Source organism: Rhinolophus sinicus, chromosome 16, assembly GCF_057876585.1.
Source record: "Rhinolophus sinicus isolate RSI-liver-muscle chromosome 16, RSI-T2T, whole genome shotgun sequence".
NCBI lineage: Eukaryota > Metazoa > Chordata > Mammalia > Chiroptera > Rhinolophidae > Rhinolophus > Rhinolophus sinicus.
The window spans coordinates 7,546,523-7,564,821 of NC_142516.1; the positions used below are offsets into that span (position 1 = coordinate 7,546,523).

The 18,299-nt window shown below is 51.4% G+C and overlaps 1 protein-coding gene and 1 long non-coding RNA gene across 13 annotated transcripts in view; one reads left to right on the forward strand and one right to left on the reverse strand.

The window, feature by feature from the left end:
- Positions 1 to 18,299, reverse strand: part of RALGPS1 (Ral GEF with PH domain and SH3 binding motif 1) — a 289,205-nt gene that overhangs the window by 34,469 nt on the left and 236,437 nt on the right. For all 12 annotated transcript variants that reach the window (XM_088793588.1, XM_074331044.2, XM_074331047.2 and 9 more), the window contains 3 exons: positions 11,927 to 12,064; positions 10,571 to 10,664; positions 5,967 to 6,034 (listed from right to left, as the gene is read on the reverse strand). In XM_088793588.1, coding sequence (XP_088649714.1) covers positions 5,967 to 6,034; positions 10,571 to 10,664; positions 11,927 to 12,064 — 300 coding nt within the window. The remainder of the gene's footprint in view (positions 1 to 5,966; positions 6,035 to 10,570; positions 10,665 to 11,926; positions 12,065 to 18,299) is intronic.
- LOC148754947 (uncharacterized) lies at positions 4,828 to 8,413 on the forward strand. Its single transcript, XR_016019487.1, has 3 exons — positions 4,828 to 5,381; positions 6,211 to 6,322; positions 7,049 to 8,413. It is a non-coding gene; the product is annotated as an uncharacterized LOC148754947 (long non-coding RNA).

Sequence of the window (18,299 nt, forward strand, 5' to 3'; positions counted from 1 at the left end):
GAAGGCCCAGGTTCCCAGGCCACAGGGAGCGAGGAATGCCAGGGACGCCACTGGTGCCATGAGAGGAGCTGGGCCACAGTGGACAGAACCGGGCTTGAGTCTCGGCTCCTCTCATGACCTTGACATGAAAGGCGACTAAGATGGGAGACTTCAAGACCAAAGCAGATGTGAGCGTCCAGGGCGAATGGGTGACAAGTGGCTTCCCAGCCCTTGAGCCCCTCGCCTAGGGGCCCCTCACCCATTCTGAGAATATAAAAGGATAGAGAGAGGAGCACATGGAAGGAAGCGTCCCCACCCCTCACCCAAAGGGTGCTCTCTTTTCCTACTCAACCATCATGGTCTTATGTGACTCAAAGTGTCTGCAGGAAAGTCACAGATGTGCCCAAGCTGTCACCCGAGGCAGGGTGCTTACAGCATTGCACAGAAACAAGGGGTGGTGGGCCGAGCACCGAACACACGGGGGCCTCACGGGCCTCCTGCTTCTCCTATTGGATGCAGGTGAGACCAGTCCAGACCCCTGGGCTCAGCAATTGGCTCTGGCCCTTCCTCCATGCCTGAGATGAGGTACCCTCACCTGGAGAATAAGGATACCGGCCCTCACCTCACAGGGTAGGCGTGAAGGTCCCAAGTGAACAGCGGCAAGTTCTGAGCACCGCTCCTGGCAGAGAGCACAGGCGCAGTACATGCTAGCTGTCACCATCATCACCACCATCCTCATCTTTGAGCCTGTTTCCCTGCCATGAACCAGCTGTGTGGTGGTTTTAACACGTGCACACTTTCTCTGCCACTGCTCCTGTTAGTGGTCGGGTCTACGTCCCCTCTCCTTGGTTCTGGGCAGGCCTTGGTGACTGCCTTGACTGTGGCAGAAGCGAGGCTATCTGACTTCCAAGGTAGGTCCCACAAATGCCATGATGCAGCCTGCACACTGTTCCTGGGACATCCTGTCTGGGGGCACACTGCCACACGAGAGTCTGACGACCCCGATCTGCCATTCGGTGAGGAAGTCCGGGGCACACGGCGGCCACATGAACATGTGTGTCCCGCCCCAGCTGCAGCTCTGGCCCACAGCCAGCACCAGGCCTGTCCAGATGACTTCAGCCCCCAGCCATTGAGTCCCTCTGTCTTCGAGTGTTTCCAGCTGAGGCCCCAGACACCGTGGAGCAGAGACAAGCTGTCTGGCTGTGTCCTGTCCAACTTCCTGACCCGCAGAATCTATATGTGTAATAAAATGGTGGTTGTGTGCCGCTAGGCCCTGGGTATCTGTTACGCGGCCGAAGTCCTGGTATAGCTGGCGAGTGGTGAGCTCGTGCTGAGGTGAGGGCCCCTGGCTCCGTTTGCTGCCTCCCACTGTCCCTCCATGGGGACAGCATCAGAGCCTGCCTGTTAGGGCCACAAGCTAACGTTCCCGAGTGGTAAGCGTGTGCCAAGCACTGTGCTAAAGGCTTTTCGGGCACAGCCTCAGCCCTGTGAAGGAAGCCAACACGAAGTATTTATTCCTACTCCCATTTCACCAACAAGAAAACTGAGGCATAGACGGATTAACCCGATGGCCCAGGGTCCCACAGTGAAGTGCTGGGGCCGGGGCTTTGAAGTCGGGCCTACCTGACTCTAAGCAGGGCTGTTGCCCACTGGGCGATGGAACAAGGAAGACAGAAAGGTGTGTGGGGAGCAGTCCTGAAGGTGCGAGAGCAGAAACCCCAGGCGCAGGCTGAGATTTTCCATAGACTTGCTTTGCTGCCAAGGACTCTTCAGAGAAAACCTGTCAGTTGGTTAAGCCACGTGGAGGCGGGGCTAACAGAATCTGGAAATGTCTTCACCAGTTCCAAGGCACACACAAACATGACTTGCCTTCTCTGGGGGTCAACGCTCTTTATGATTTTTGCTCTCCAGGAAAATATTAGTTCATTTATATAAACTAAACATTACATACAGGGGGAAAATTGAAAACGTGGCATTCCTGGCCGTTTTTTTTCTCCACAGACCAGAAACTGAGAAGGTTTCTCCATTTCCTTTCTCACAGTGTATTTGTTGGTGCAGAACTGCCAGCATAGCCACTCCCCAGGGCTGGGGGGTGGAGAGTAGGGGCAGCTCTCTGGGGGTGCAGAGGCCATCACAGAGGCAGAGGGTGCAGCCTCAGCTCAGGACCACTCTGACATTAACCAAGGCTCCGAGGGACCCAGGACCAGGGCTGCTCCCAAGGCCAGAGCCAGTGTCTCCCGCGCCCAGGCAGGCAAGCTGGTTAGAGAAGCAGGCGCAGCTGCGAAGAGGAGTCAGGGAGCTCACACGGACCTCCTTCTAGCTCCCTGATGTGCCACACATGACCCCCCCAGTGGCTCCTGCCCCTGTCCCCCAACTAACATGTCGGCTCCATGAGGACAAGTCTTGGCTTTGCTCCACTGGGTACGTGGCCCATGGCCCATAGCAAGTGCCTGGCTCGCAGCTGTCCCTGGGCATGGACGTCTTGAGTGAAGGAACGAATGAACGCATCTTGGGGCCTGTCCTTGGCCGGTGTGGGGGTGCCTGACTGCTGGAAAGGAGCCCAGAGTGGTAGCTTACGCCTCCTCCTGAGGCGCCGAGGGAGGCTGTGTTCCTCCCATTCCTGGGACTGCAAGAGGCACACGTCCCCAGTCTGGTCGGGCCACGCAGCCCAGTCTAATTGCCAGATTGGGGAAATCCTCCCTGGAGCTGCCCCTACAGCCCCGCCCTCCATGGGACCCCTCGGCTGTCCCATGGGGGCCACCTCTCTGTCACCTGAGTCGATGTGAAACCTTCCAGATGCTCCCGGGCCCTCTGGTGATCAATGAAAACCTTAACATCCTGCTTCCAGGGCTGCACCAGGGGTTTGGGAAATTGGTGGAAAACACTCTTGAGAGCCGGGGCTTGCTCCACTGCATGAAAACTGCTGGCAGCAGCACTTCTCCGAGAGGGAGTGCGGAGTCAGCAGTCGGCCCACTCTGGAACTGCCTCCGAGAACCAGGTGCCCACAGGGCCCAGCAAGGAGCTCAGAGGCTGGGGCTCCAGGGACAGGAAAGGCAAGCACAGGTATTTACCCAGTGGCCCTGTGTGCCAGGCTCTGAGAACTCCAGACGGGTCCTTACCTCGGGGGTTCATTCTGGTGGGGAAGGCAGAGCTGGGACAGACAAGCACAGTTAACTGTCTGATCACCACAGAGGGACATGCTACGGAGAGGGGAGAGAGCTGCAAGGGGTGGGATGGGGTGCAGGGTCGGCAAACTCTGTGAAAGGCCAGCTTGTGAATGTTTTAGGCTTTGCAGGCTGGAGGGTCTTCTCCCAACCACTCAGCTCTGCCACAGGCAATAGGTCAGGGATGGGTGTGGCTGTGGATTACCCCCTAGATGGCCAGCCCTGGTGTGAAGGGCCTGACGGGTCCAGGAAGGGTGGGGATAGGGTGGATAAAGGCTTCCCGGATGTTGATAAAAACAACATCCTCCTAATAACGGATGTTACACTTGATGAGTGTGTTCTGTGTGTCAGGTTCGGTGCCATGGGTTTTACACACTCAATCTCAGCAAGTTCCCACAACAACCCTGAGGGAGGTATTGGTGTGCCCACTTCACAGGTGGAGACAGTGAGCCTTTGGCGGAAACTGGGTGTTCTGTTTGATGCTTAGCCTTGACACTCACCAGTCACTTCCTCTCCTCAGCCCAGAGGCGCTGGGTGCCACACCATTCTTTATGTGAAGTATTTATTCCTGTCCATTTCACTTTCGCCGAGTCTCTTCATGTGAGCCATTCAAGGACAATTCAGTTGCCTGCCAGGATTCTGACTGATGCTGGAGGCTCGCTAACTTGCTGCATTCTGGTTTCACATGGCTAATGAATGACGGAGCAGCTGGAGGTGATGGTGGAAGGGTCGGGTGAGTTCGGCTGACCCTTGAGGAGGCAGGGCCAGGGCTGGGGCCAGCTCGGGCACTGACATTCTGAGCAGGGGTCACAAGTAAGTATAACTCCTCCTTTCCTGCCTGAGGGCTCGGTGAGTGGCCCAGTCCTTGAGGCCCCCATTAGCCGTGTGGCTGCTGGTCTACCGCCCTCCAGCCACACAGGGGGGAGCTGCTGGTACAGACCTGGGCCAGGGGCAGGGAGGAGCAGTGGGACATGAATCCTGCAGCCCTGCTGGGAGGACAGAAAGGAAGGGTGGCCATGGGGACTTCTCGGCAGCCAGAGACGTGGGTCATCCTGCTAAGGCACATGACCCGGGTAAGTCTGGCTGCAGAGACTTCTTATTCAGACTAGTCGGGAGGAGACGCAGAGGGCAGAACATTGCGTGTGTCAGCCCACTCTCTGCTCCACAACTTTGGCGTCATCTCCTGAAGAAATAGTCTCCAATGGTTAGTGTTTCCTATTGTCCCTTCTGTGGCCCTAAACAATTGCTTTAGGACCCTGCTACTTTTCGGACATCCCTCTGACAGGATCCCGGCCCATCCCCCAGTGGTCAGGTTTAGGTGATGGAGCACCCGAAAGGAACACTGCTGACTGAGAGGGACAAACAGAGGCAAGAAGGTAGAGACAAGAGCAGCACCAGGAGCTTTCCTTCTGGTCACCTCTGCTAGTGGGTCATCTGTCACGTGTAGAAGGCGGTGGATTTGGGGGAGACTGCAGAAGATATGTTAGTATGGGGCTCATGGAACCCTGTGAAAATCAAGCTTAGGCCAGGGCTCTGTGGATCAACCAGTGTCTCCCTCTGCTAAGTTACTTGGGGTCCCCCAGGGTGCCAGGGGCAGGGTGGAGCCAGCAGAGGCTGGAAAAGAAAAGGAGCATGGAGAGAACCCTGGTGGTCAGGGCAGAGGCCTTGCTTGCTAGGGCTCAGGAGAGGCTGCAGCGCTGCCCTTTGTAGGCTCGGTGGTCCTGTGCCCAGCAGGAGATGTAAGGGCCATACTGGCCTGGCTCCAGACAGTAGAGAGAGTGTCTTGAGCAGGTCACAGGCTGGGGGTGGCACAACACCAGGCAGCAGCTTGCAGCACCCACCTCCTCACCACTCACTCACTACATGTCAGGCCACCCTGAGTGCCTTCCGGATAGCATTTCCATTTGACGTCTCAACGATCATGGTAATGAGGATTTTTAATCCTCATTTTACAGGTAAGGAAACCGAGGCTCAGGGGGATGAAGTTGCTTGTCCAAGGCTGCAGAGACCTAGAACCCAGGTTGGTGTGACCCAAGCTCACACCAGGAGGAGGAAGAACAGTCAGCCCCTCGCCCCCAATCTGGTCCTTCCCTGGGCACAGCACAAATCAGCCCGTCACTGAGAGGTGGCTGAACACTGGTGAGAGGAACTGGCACAGCGATAACGACGAAGCACTTTCACAACGTGCCCACATGGCTGCGCGCTTCGCAGGCCCAGGCATCGCAACAACCCTGCGAGGTGAGTAGCCCCTCCATTGTGTGAATGAGGCCACTGAGGACCAGAGCGGTCACGTGACAAAGCTAGGAAACAGGACAGCTCGGGTTGATTTCAAAGCCTGGGCCCTTAATCACCAGGGAACACTGTGTGTGCCCCAAATATGTGAACGGAACTGATGCTCCAGGAAGGTGACCCTTCTGTGTCTGGTGGCACCACATAGCCCGGCATCCCCTGTACTCCTCCAGGACACGTCCACCCGCGCCTGGGCAAGAGGCCTGGGGATAAGGGTCCAGGTGACCTGGAGAAGATCCCGGGGTTTTCTCCATCTACCCTGGTTGCGCTCCCAACGCAGGGTTCTGATCTTGCCTCTCTTGGGGCTTTTGGGTCCCAGGCTCTTCCAGGGAACCCCAGCCCAGAGGGCCCCTGGGGTCCCGTGTGATGAGGAGCCTGGACAGGTTGGTGTGGGAGGACTATGCGCAGGGATAGCTGACTGTCAACCTGCAAACTGAACTGCAACCTTTGGCTCCACAGTCAAGGCCAAGGCGGGCAGACATATTAGGGCTAATGACAGGTTTGCCCCCACTCTATGTGGTGTGGCTACAATACCTGCAAGATCTTCTTTGGAAGAGACTAGTCTTGGAGAGCTGCTTCCTGGTTCAATTCTGAGCGACAGTCTGAAAACAAAGATTTTCACAAGGTCAGACGGGCTCTGGCATCTCCAAGGGGGCCTGAGCATGCATATGTTTGTAATTGGGACACTGGACGGCTATTCAGGACCATGATGATCACAGAGCCCAGGAACCCTTCGAGGTCTGCTCCAGATCACAGCCACTTCCTTCTGCATCCCCAGGGGGCTTCCGTGGCCAAGAAATAACGGTTAACGGTGACACAGCAAAACGAGTAATCACGCCCCTCATCGGCTGGGCACCAATGTTCATTCGCAGGCCAACCCTGTGAGCCAGGTACGCATATGATTTCCATCTTACAGGTGAGAGGGGTAGTGAGCTTAAGTAAGTAGCTCCCCAAGTTCATAGCGCACCAAGTGGAGGAGCAGGGGAGCAACCCCCAGGGTGTCTGACACCAAACCCGGGTTTTTATCGTCACATGGCACCCCCTCTCAGATGCCCCCCGAGAGGCAGGAGGCAATAGACACATTATGAGGATTGGCACCTCAATATTACTATTATTTTAAAGCCTCAATTAAGAACTTCTGGGTGAAAATGACAGAGTGAAGCCAGATGCCAGGCTCTCCCTCTCCCAACAAAACCAACACACAATTATGAGAGCTTAGGAGTAAACGAACTGAGCAGCTGCTACTCAACAAGGGAGCGGGCACTAAAGAAGCCATGAACTTCAGACCAAGAGCTGTAATGGCGCGGCTGTTGTCTTGCCCTCTGAGGCTTCCAGGAGGTCTGTGTGGGCCTCCTTACCTAGCCCTCCTCTGAGTGGCTCCAGATGCTGGGCAGAAACGGGTGGGATGGGTGGACAGCAGGGAAGCTATGGTGATGGAAATGAAGCCTCTATGGGGGTGGGGGGGATTTCACAATTGAGGGGATCCTTTTCTGGAATGGGATACAGCCCCAACAGGATGGAGGAAACCCTGATTGATACAGGTCTTTTCAGAGAGCCCCCATATCTGGACTGCTTGCTCCCTGCCTCCATGGAGCCTGGGCTCTGTGTTCCCCCAGGCAACAGACGAGGGAAAGACTAAGAACCCAGGGACCTCACAGCTCAGCAGCAGGAGAACCAGCTGATCTCACACACAAGAGCAGTCAGACGTCACCTCTCTCGATCACAGCCATGGGACATCCAGACGGAGCCTGTCCAATGGGAGCAGACGAAAAGGAATGGCACAGCAGCCTAGCAAACATCCTCTCCCAGGAAAAGGAGAGAGGAAGGAAGGCAGCAAATTGTGCAGCCCAGGGTGCAGCCCCCAGGAGGACAACGAAATGCCCCCAAGTGCTCTGAGCAGGAGAATAACTCACGCAGAACACGGGGTGAATAAAACAAGACCTAAAAAATGAAATGATAACACAAGGAGTAAGATGGAAAGGGAGACTGGAGATCTAGGGGAACAAAGTAAGGACTGAATGAAAACCTAAATAGAAACATATCATTGAAGTGACCGTCGATGAAAAGATGGAGATTATAGCCATTAGAAAGAAGCTAACGGGTATGGAAAGCGGAGTCCAAGATATGGATTCCTGGAATTGCTGAAAAAGAAAAGCCAAGAAATGGCCCAGAAGAAGGAGTCAGAGATATAAATGCAAAGAATTCCTCTGAAATGAAGAAAGCACACCATGTTCCAAAGAAACTTGGTATGTATGGGACCCCCACTCGGAAGCATTCCCCTTGTTAAGCTTTTGAACTTCAAGGAATTCTTCACCCACCAGGAAGACAAAACACGACACTTACAAGAGGGAAAATGACTGGCTTGAGGCTTCTCTACAACAACATGCAAGGCCCGGAGGGTGTGCAAGCCCCGGGGGAGAGACGCAAAGGAGCGGCGCCCCGCAAGTCAGCTGCGGACACTGTAATGAAAGAAACCAGAGCTTGCAGGACTAGTGAAAACCTACTTCATGATGAAATCCAGTGAAATTAAGGGACTGATTTAAAATAAAGGCGCCAGGAACGGAGAAGCTGTGGAAAAACAACAGGTGGCAAGAACTGGATCTGGTTAATAACACCAAACAGTAGGAATCGAGATTCCTGACCATGATGAATACGTTATAAACTTGGACGACGTAGTAATAATATAACAAAATACTGGAAGATGGCGCAGGATGTTCTCATCTTTCATAACCAGAGTGAACTGACCCTGCGTACGATGGAAATCTAGTTAAACCAGAACGTATGGACTCAATCCTCTTGATGTTTTCCTGACCTCCTTTATGAATCTTAGAAGGCTCATCTAGGAAATCATATCTCTTGTGGTGGCGAAATATTTATTTGAAGAGCAGCAATTCCTGATGGTTTATTCCAGTTGCTTTTTTCTGGTTAAATTAAAATTAAAGTTTAATATTTTTAATTAAAAATAGCAAGTGTAGCTTGATCCAATTTTAATAAATTCTGTCCTAGCGTCCGTCCACCTGTCCATCCTTCCCTATGCATATCTACACTTGTACTTTTGATGCATAGAAAAATGTCCAAAGTTACGTTCACTTAATGCTAACGGTCATGCTTCCTAGGTGGTGGGAATCAGGGTGATTTTTCTTAAATAAAACAAAATAGACTAAAGGTTGAGAAAAACCAAGCACTGCGTGGGCCCCTTTGGCACAAAAGCTCCAAAGTAGACGGGGGTAGGGTCATCAAGGTAATAGCTAAGCCTCTGTGTCCTCTGGGGTGGGAAGCAAAGTTTCTAGCTGGGCTCTAGAGTGTGGATTCCTCCAGTAGAATCATAAGCCCTGAACGTCTCTGCCACTCAGAGCCAGGAAGGGACCCACTCCCTGGGAAGGGACTTTCTCAGTGGTCTGAGCCCAGGGGCCTGGGGGTGAGAACGCAGCCTTCCTCCCTGAGTCTGTCCACTTGGACCCCAACAAAGGGCCTTTGTAAAGTCCAGGCTGACTGTTGTTTAGCATCAAGTTGGGGTGGGGGGTGAGGGGTAATGTCCTTCTGAAGGAAAGGAGTAGTTACCCACAATCTGCACCTTGTCCAAGGATTAGCTCATGGTCAGAAGTATTAATAGGCTGTTTTTCTCCTTAAGGGATATTAGTGTTAATGAAAAATTACTGTCTCTTTAATTGTACTACTGGCACATGAATGGAAAATATTATCCCAGAACCTAAGTGGGGATCATTTTACACTCCAGGGTACTTTTTTTAGGAACAGCAAATGCTTCGTAAGTAAAATGAGCTCAGTTTGTGGCAAACATAACTTTAACGATAATCTCTGGCCTTCAGTTATTGTTGTTACTATTATGTAATAGATCAAAATTTCATATTATATTCTATTTTAACAAAATATTATACAATAACAGCTGAAGCCATTATGTCTGTTCCCCAAGTTCTAACCCATCATTAGAAGCACCTAGGGAGCTTTAAAAATACAATTTTCCAGGACCCACCCTAGACATCTGGATGGTTACAAGGCTCCAGGTGACTGGTTCACAGTCAGGGCTGAGAACCATGACTGCAGAGCCGGCAAATGTGGAGCTGCTTGAGCAGCCATTCCTGGGGTCCTGGTGAGTGAACCACAGGTAACCTGGGGGGTGTCTCTAGGGGCCACAGTTCTCTACAGTTTTTAGTAATTTAGATGAAAACCAAGTAGTCAAGCTGATCACATTTTCAGATGCAAAACTGGAAGAGATAAAAAATATATATACTGGGTAACAGGATTCAAAGGAATCATGGTACACGAGAAGCGACCAATAAGAAGAGATTTAGAGGAATACATGTCAAGTTGACAGGTAGGGGGTAAGCGATGAGTGACAAGAAGGCTGAGACCTGCCTTGCTCTACCAGCTCACATGAAAAGGTTCTGAGGCTCTCGGTTGACCTCAAGCTCAAAATGAGTCAAGAGGATGTCCAATTAACACGGCAGACATAGCTATTATGAAAAACCCTCCTTCACCCTCTAAATACATAGAAATGCTGGATAAATTCCCAGGGGCCACAAATGAAGGAAGAACCAAAAGCCAGAGCAGGGTGAGTGGAAGATGAGGCCAAGGGCCCACAGGGGTCTTCGTGGAAACTGGGTGACTCCACAAGCATCGCATGGGACAGAAATGGGGCCTCAGCCAGTGCCAGTCAGTGAGTATCCTGCAGAAAGCTGGGAGCGCAGGGTGCTGTCTCGTCCACGAAACAGGCTCGTGGAGAAAACTCCGTTTGCCAGCCTGGAGCTATGGCTTGAAAGCTGCCCTTCTACCCAGTACTGTGAGTCACTAGTGAGAACCTGGAGCACCAAGCCTGTATGTACCACGCACTGCTGTGGAGTCCAAGTTCACATTACCCAAGCGATGTGGGAGAGCCATGCTGAGGAGTTCACAAAACACCTTTCTCAGAGCCGTGGCACCTGTGGGCCTGGGGCAGAGGCTGGCAGGAGGCGGTGCTCAGACTGCACCACTGAGGGCTCTGTGGGGTCAGGGGTCACGGGTCACATCACGTGCATGGGCTTGTGTGGCTGGGGCGTGGGTGTGCTGCAGTGGTCTTCTATAAGCCCTGCAGGGGGCGACTCACTGGTCCCAACGAGGGCCAGGAGGCAGTGGGCACTCACTTGTAGTTGTCGTCTTCCACAAATTTCTGGAGCTCTTCGATGTAGCGTACGGACTTCAGGTACTTTTGCACATGGGGCAGGGTTGTGAGGTGATCTGCAAATGGGGGACAAAATCCAGAGGCTTCAGTCTCTCCCCATCTCTAGGCCCCAAATGAACAGTGTACAAATCACTGATTTTGGCACTAGATGCTCCTTGGGTATTGGGACACATTCAGTCTGTCTACAGTTGCTGATGGTCCCTTGGGCCAGGCCCTGTGCGGGGCACTGGGCACAGAGGGGTCATCAGGCCTGGATTCTGTCCTCGAGGGGTGACCCCCAGATGGCGAGGCCACAGACACCACACCTCGAGGCCACCACACTTCCTTTCTGGGGAAAAGACGGGTCTTTGGGGAAAGCTGGCCTCCAGAACACACCAGAGCCACCTGTCTGTGCCCGAAAACCGATTTCCCCGGTGGAACTAGGCAAACCTCTGAGTTTGCCCATCACTGTGTGACAAGAATGCAAGAATAGATGAACAAACCCTATCCAGCCTAGTGTGAAGGCCCAATCCACGTCCTGGCACAGATGGAGAGTCTGGCCCGTGGCGGCAGCTGCTGCATCCTGGGAAGACAACACTGGAGCACCTGTTCTGAGCCAGGCTTTATACCAAGCAATCTAGGAGTCACCTGCTTTAACCTTCGCATCTAACTCATTTGGGGTACATAATATACCCATTTCACAGAAGAAGCCATAGCAACTTGCAAAGCTCATGTCACTGGGAAGTGGCAGAGTCAGGTTTTGATCCCAGGTCGCCTGAGGCCTCTGCCACTGGATCCCATTTCCTAGCGTTCCTCAGCAGAAGTGGTGTGTGCCACAAGCAGGTCTGGCCCATAAAACCCCCTCTTCTGTGATTCTCTCCCTTCCTGTATCTGCCAGCTGGAGGTATTGTTCAGTGGAGGACTCTGCGGCCAGGGGACATGGCAGAGCCACCAGACGGAAGAGCCTGGGTCCTGAAGTGGCTTCAAGGAGCACTGCCCAGAAGCTGCCCACAGAGCTCTTCATGAATGAATGGCTTGGGAGCCAGACAGACCTGGGCGCTGCCACTCAGCACACGCATGAGCTCAGACAAGCGACTGACCTGTTTTCAGCAACAGCTTCCTCATCTGTGATACAAAGACGGTAACATCTGGTTTGCATAGTCTTTGAAGATCAAATGTGTGTAAAAGATCTAGCACATGTTTTAGTATCTAGCACAAGGTATTAAAATGAAGAGTTGTGTGGGGACTACCTGGTTTCTAGAGCTTTCTGTCTGATGATGTGCTGGACCCCAATTTCAGTGATCAAGTTTTCACAATTCCAACAATCAGGGGTACTAACCATAGCTGCAGGAAACTTGTAAATCGGCGATTATTCGGAGAATATTGTTCATCTGATTGGATCTTTGTTCGTTTTCCATGATGCTGCCTGAGGCAGGATATGCAGAATCGATGTAGATTAGATCCAGAAGATAGATCCCTAAGAGTAAAGAAGGTATTTAATGATGGTGGGCGTCACCATTAATCAGACAAAACAGCACAAAACTAGCTCTGCTAGAAGGTATAAAGGGTGACACGAAAAACTGAGATACTCTTTGGATTTCCATTCCAATCCTGACTACTAGTTTTTCACATAGATTGCTCAACTGTAAATCACACATCTGAGCAACAACCAAAATAAATGCTGGCAAGATTCTAGCATTTCTGGTTCATACACTCTCTAGCAATAAGGGTTTTTTTCCCTGTAACCCAACTGGAAAATAACAGGACATAAAAGGGATGAATGAATACTTGTGTTTTTCACCAACCGATGAAGTTTAATAGGTCTAAGGGGTCGTGTCCAGCAGAACACGATTTGGATTGAATTCAGTTTTTCATTTATTCACCTAGCTGTGTATCCATTTGTCTATCTATCTATCTACACACACACACACACACACACACACACACACACACACACCATAAATTAACTAAGGGACAAAAGAAGAAATCAAAAAAAGCAAGTCCTTGGTATAAAAGCTAAGGCTAGACAGAGAATTCTCCTGAGGGTGCTTAATAAGAAAATAGTGTGTGACATACAAACATGGCTATGCCCGGCCAGTGTTGAGCTGCGGCATGGCCGCATGGTATTGCCCCAGGGGGAATTCAGGACAAAGCACCTGGCCGGGGACTGGCTGTGCAGCGTGTGCACGACACAGCGCTCGGCTGACTGGCTTGCTGCAGGGCCGCCTTCCGACCCTCGGGGGGCATGCGTGGACAAGGGGTGGCACATTCTTCCAGCAGCCCTCCATGAGTACTGCCACTGCACCCATAACATTGGCGGGGTTGAGCAGGAGTATGACGTAAAGCAGAATTCAAGGCAGAAAACATTGAGCAAGGCAAAGAGGAGTGATTGATATTAATGAAAAGCACATTTGATTGAGGAGATCCAATGATTACAAATTTCTACGCACAAAGCCACACTGCATCAAAGTATACAAAGCAGAAAAGTGCCAGAAATGAAAAGTGCATTCAACAAAGCTGTAACTATAGAGGGAGCCTTGGGCATGTCTCTTCTAGAATTTGTGTGTGTATGTGTGCATGTGTATGTACATTAAAAAAAACACACAAATACATACATGTGTGTATGTGTGCATATGTGATTATAGTATTTGAGTCACAAAATTAACAAGCTTGGCGTTATACAAATGAAAATGTAATTCATTTCAAATACCCATGGAATGCTTATAAAACTTGATTATATACTAGGCTGTAAAGAAAAGCTCAATAACTTTCAAAAAGTAAATGTAACATTATTCACATTCTTTGACCTTACATTACATCTAGGATTTAACAATAAATATAGAAAAAAGTCTAACCATTTGGAAAATCCACATGCACACATACAGACACTCACAAGCAACTCTCAATTCAAAGAAAAAACAAAAAATCTAAAATAAAAAGTCTTTTCAAAGACAATGACAATAAGAACATGACAAGTCAAAATTTATGGGATCAGACCAAAGTGGTAATCAGAGGAAAATTTATAGCCGTAAAAGTTTACTGTTGAACTACTAAGAATCATTACAAATAAAATTAACCAGGTACTTAATGTAAAAGTCATGGGGTTTTTTTGTATGGATGGATGAGTACTGCACTGACTTACACATTCATTATGTTATTTATCCTTACAACAACCCATTTTATAGAGGAGGAAAAGGAAATGCAGAAGGGATGTGTAACTAGCTCCAGGTCACACCGCTGGCAAATGATGCAGATGGGAGTCAAACTGAAGCCTGCCTCCCTGAGGACTTGCTCTTGCCATCACAGTAAACCGCTGCTGCTGGATACCATGAGTCATTCATCTGCTTTTAAAATAGCTACACATTGTGACGGGAAACCATTAAATCACAGAAACATATGCTGGTACTTCTCAGAGGAGCCATTTCCACTTCCGTTCTTTCTAAAGGCATCATATTTCCAAAATTTTAATCCTTAGAAATAATTTCTCCTGTGTAGAAGCTCCAAGTTTGGTAGTTGAAATCCACAGAATGCCTCTTTCTCTTGCCCTTGTTTTTCCTCTCCTCTCTTAAAAATGTAACTCAGTTACCTCCCCAAAGACTCAGCAATGGCAGTCCTGAAAATCCCATTACTGCTTCAAACACAACAGAAAGTCTCTAGTGCTGAGCGTGAGGTGACGGGATGAGGGACATGGGGCTGCTTTGTTTCACGTGAGAACTGGGTGCAGACCTGAACCCAGCGGCCTCTGAGTGGCACAGTGAACAGTGCCCAGGAAGAGACACTGAGCAGCAGGACACGGGGAAAGGAGAGACCGGATGCTTCCCGAGGATTTGCTACAAGGTGGACACCGACCCTCCTTACCTCATGTGACCCTCCCATCAGCCCCATGAGGGTTACAGAGAAAACCAAAGCTCAGAGAGATTAAGAAACCTGCCTAAGGCCTCACAGTGAGCGTGCAGGATTTGAACCCGGAGCTGTCTGGCTCCAGCGCCCGTGTTCCTGTCCACTCACTGGCCATCAGAAACACACGGGGAACTGCCTTTTCTCCAATAACACCCCCGGTGTGGAAGCCTCGTCCTATTCCCCCCTGTGAGGACGGGTGCGGGCCCCTCTGCTTCCCCTCAGGTTCCTGGCTCTACAAACAGAAGCCAGGAGAACTTGCTTTTGAAGCGTTGCCATATTGCTAGCCCTTCTTTTACCCCAGCCACACACCATGTCCCCCCACCAGCCCCTGGGGGCACGAGGAGCTCACTGCTTCATAAGAGCAAATTCCACTGCCCGAGTGTTCATCACCCACCTCCACAAAGTATGCCGCCTCCAGCACTGGCGACTCCCGGCATCGGAGCACACCGCCAAGGCCACAGTGTGCCGAGGGCTGAGGGGACCTCCCAGGGAGGCCTCCTGGCCCCAGGGACCCGGGCGACCTTGATCCTCCGTAACCTCTGGGCACAACCTTCATATAAACAACCTTTCACTCCCACAACAAAAACTCCAAAAGCAGCAAATCTTCCACAGTTAATAGTACGCAAATCCAGGGAAATCTTTTCAGTATTATTAGCCTGTAACCAGAAATACTTAAAAGCCTAACTCATAATGAAATCATAAAAGAGCCACCTCCCACTTGTACTGGCCAGTGCTGTGCTAAGCCTATACAAGCCCTCACCACAACTGCAATTATGGACTTATTTGTATCATTCATGCATTTACTGTCGGATTTCTCCGTCAGACGTAAAGCCCCTCCAAGTAGGAAGTGTGTCTTGCTCCACCAGCTCAGTCCGCAGCGGCTGGAACAGAGTACACAGGAGCTGCTTGGTAAACATTAGTTGAAAGAAGACAAGCATGAATGAAGGCATATTTTATTTATCCCATACAATAACTTTATGAAGTACATTGTTACCCTCAGTGTATAGCTGAAGAAAGTCAGGTGACGATAATAAAACTGAGCACTTACTATGTGCCAGGTCCTAAGCTAAAGGCTTTGCCGAGAGATGGACTCGTAACAACAGCACTGTTGTCAGGGTGGATTCACCTCTATTTAGAGAGAAGAAACGGAAGCCGAGAGAGTTGCATTGCTTATCTGAGGCCACACAGCTGGGAAGTGACAGAGGCAGGATTTGAATACAGGTCTGTCGAGGCTGCCATATTGTTAGCCCTTCTTTTACCCCAGCCAGTCCTCTGGTGCCTGGCAGCTGCGAAGTAAGCTGAAGCCAGAGGTTCCCCAGCCTGCTTTCTCCTTTGGGATCAACACTGTCCAAGAGGGCACACGGCTATACTGCGGCCACCTCCCCCTGCTACATCTTCCACCTCCTGCCACTGCCTCCCTGGCACGCATCACGGCATAGCTGTCCAGGGCCCATCCTCAGTGGGCCCACCCAGGCCTGGAGGCCCTGCCAACTCTGCCACGTGACAGGCAGCTGTGTTGTGAGTGGAAGAGTGTGGGGCTTAGAGCCAGGAGACTCGGAACCTGAGCTCTGCCGCTTCCCAGCTGGGTGGCCACAGGCAAGCCTTTTCACCTCCCAGGACCTCAGTTTCCTTGACTGGGATCGGGGATAATGATGGCGGTCGTGAGGAGTCTCCTGGCTCAGGGCCTGGACCACTGAGATGCCCAAGAAGCTAAGCTGATCCGAGCCTGGCTCCACGGCGAGGCCCCACTTGGAGCAGCCCATGGGAGGGATGCACTGGCTGGGTTTGCCATAACCAGGGATGGCGCCCAGATGCCGAGCACGCGGTGGCCACCCACCTCAGACGGGCCAGTGCTGGGAGCTTCTATCTGGGTTGGGGCAGCACAGCTGGGACATCTCAGCTCCTTTCCTATTTATACAGTTACCTCAGCAGATGACACTGTGTTATTGGCCTTGTTGTGACGGACAGCAAGTGGGCCAGCTGCTGGCCCTGGCTGCCATGGAGCTGAGCAGTGTCAGGGACGGGGTCCATACTGGGAGGTTCAGGTGCATTGGAGGAAGCAACCGTAACAGTGACAGCCACTCTGCGACAGGAAAGGCTGGCCTGGCTTGTATCCGGCTGCTAGGTACTCTCATTTCCCAGATTACAGAATGGGACCTTAGAGAGGAAAAGTGACTTGTCCAAGATCACACAGCATGCAAGTGGGAGCGTCAGAATTTGAATTCAGGCATGTCTGACTCTAAAGGTTTGGCACAGAGAGCAATGCCAAGCCCTAGGGAATGGGAATCACTGGCTGGCACAGGGACAAGAGTCCCAGCCACAGAGCTGGGGGTGTGAGGACCCCTGCTGTGGCCTGCTTTCCCCCAGTGATGCTGCTGGCAGCCAGCATCTGGCCCAGCACTTGCCCGCCTGTAGACTGGACCTCCTCTGAGATGGACAGCTACCCAGAATATGCTTCTGCTCTGCTCCCTCCTTCCATGTCCCACACAGGGCCTGGTGTCACTGCTGTGGCTGCAACAGAAGTGCCAACCAGACTGCCATGGTGGGGCAGAGAGCCCAAGGGCTGGGAGCAAGTAGCCCTCAGCTTGCTCTGCTCTAGATGCCCTCCACAGCTGGGCTGGTCCCAATCCCAGGGGCATGTGGCCAAACCCTCTTCCTGACAGTGAATCCAGGCCCCCCACCAGGGTTTGTCCACAAGACGCCCCGGCCCCGAGGAGGGGGTGCCATGCTGACAAAGGAGGTGCTCTCCTGAACAGACACCTTCTCTTACGCTGCAGGACACCATGCTCCATGGAGCGGAGCCCACTTGAAGCTGGGTGCTCTCGGCCTCCCAGAGCCAAAGCCCATGGCTGGCACCCGGGCTTCACCGCAAGCCCAGAAACTCACTGCTCTCTTGTTTCTCCCATCGCCACCCGTCTCACTTCCATCCCGAGTCTGGTTTTGGTTTTTCTCACACAGCTATCTATTTAATAAGGAAAATTCTGCTGCGTTGAGGGGAAAAAAGCCCTCCACAGCAGAAAAATATGCCACATTTCCATTTTATTCTTTCCATTCTTTCTCTCTCTCTTTTAAAGTTTGAGATGAAAGACTTTTTTCCATGTTCTCCTGCTCTGCCTTAAAAAGATCACTTTCAAATTTCAGAAATGAGGAGGGCTGGCCCCCAGAACTATACTTGTGTGGTTTGATCACATAAACTGTCCTGATAAATTCCAAATGAAATAACAGAGCAGCAGCTCATTAGGTTTTTTTTTTTCTTTTTTTTAAGAGAGCACAAAGCAATTCCATCTACTGCAGGGGGAGGTCTCAGCATGTGGCTCAGGACCCCTGTCAAGATGCCAGAAGGCTGTATTAATTAGTACCTGCTAATTAATATCAATCATGTAAAACACAGACTGCAGGAAAAAATCCTCACTGAAAGAATATTCCTTATGTACAATGTGCTGGAAGCTTAAGGACACTGAGACAAATGTTTCCCAGGTCTGCAGAAAGGGGGCAGGCCCAGGCAGTCACGTGTCAGGTGGTCAGAGCCCACGTTTCTGGGAGGAGCACATGGCCTCCTTTATTTCATGGTGTGGAGGCTCATGAATCACAGACGCACGTGGAGTGGCAAAGTCTCACAGCCAGCCCAGAATCTGGGATCCGGGGGAGTCAAATCTCCTCCTGGCTCCTCAAGGTGAAATGAGGCCCCAGTCATAGATCCCCTCATGCCATGGGGAGTACCTGGTAACCTCCAGGTGCGATGGGGTAACCTACTATTTGCAAACGCTCTCCTAGAGAGCTGTGGGATCACACAGCACGCGTTGGTATTCTGA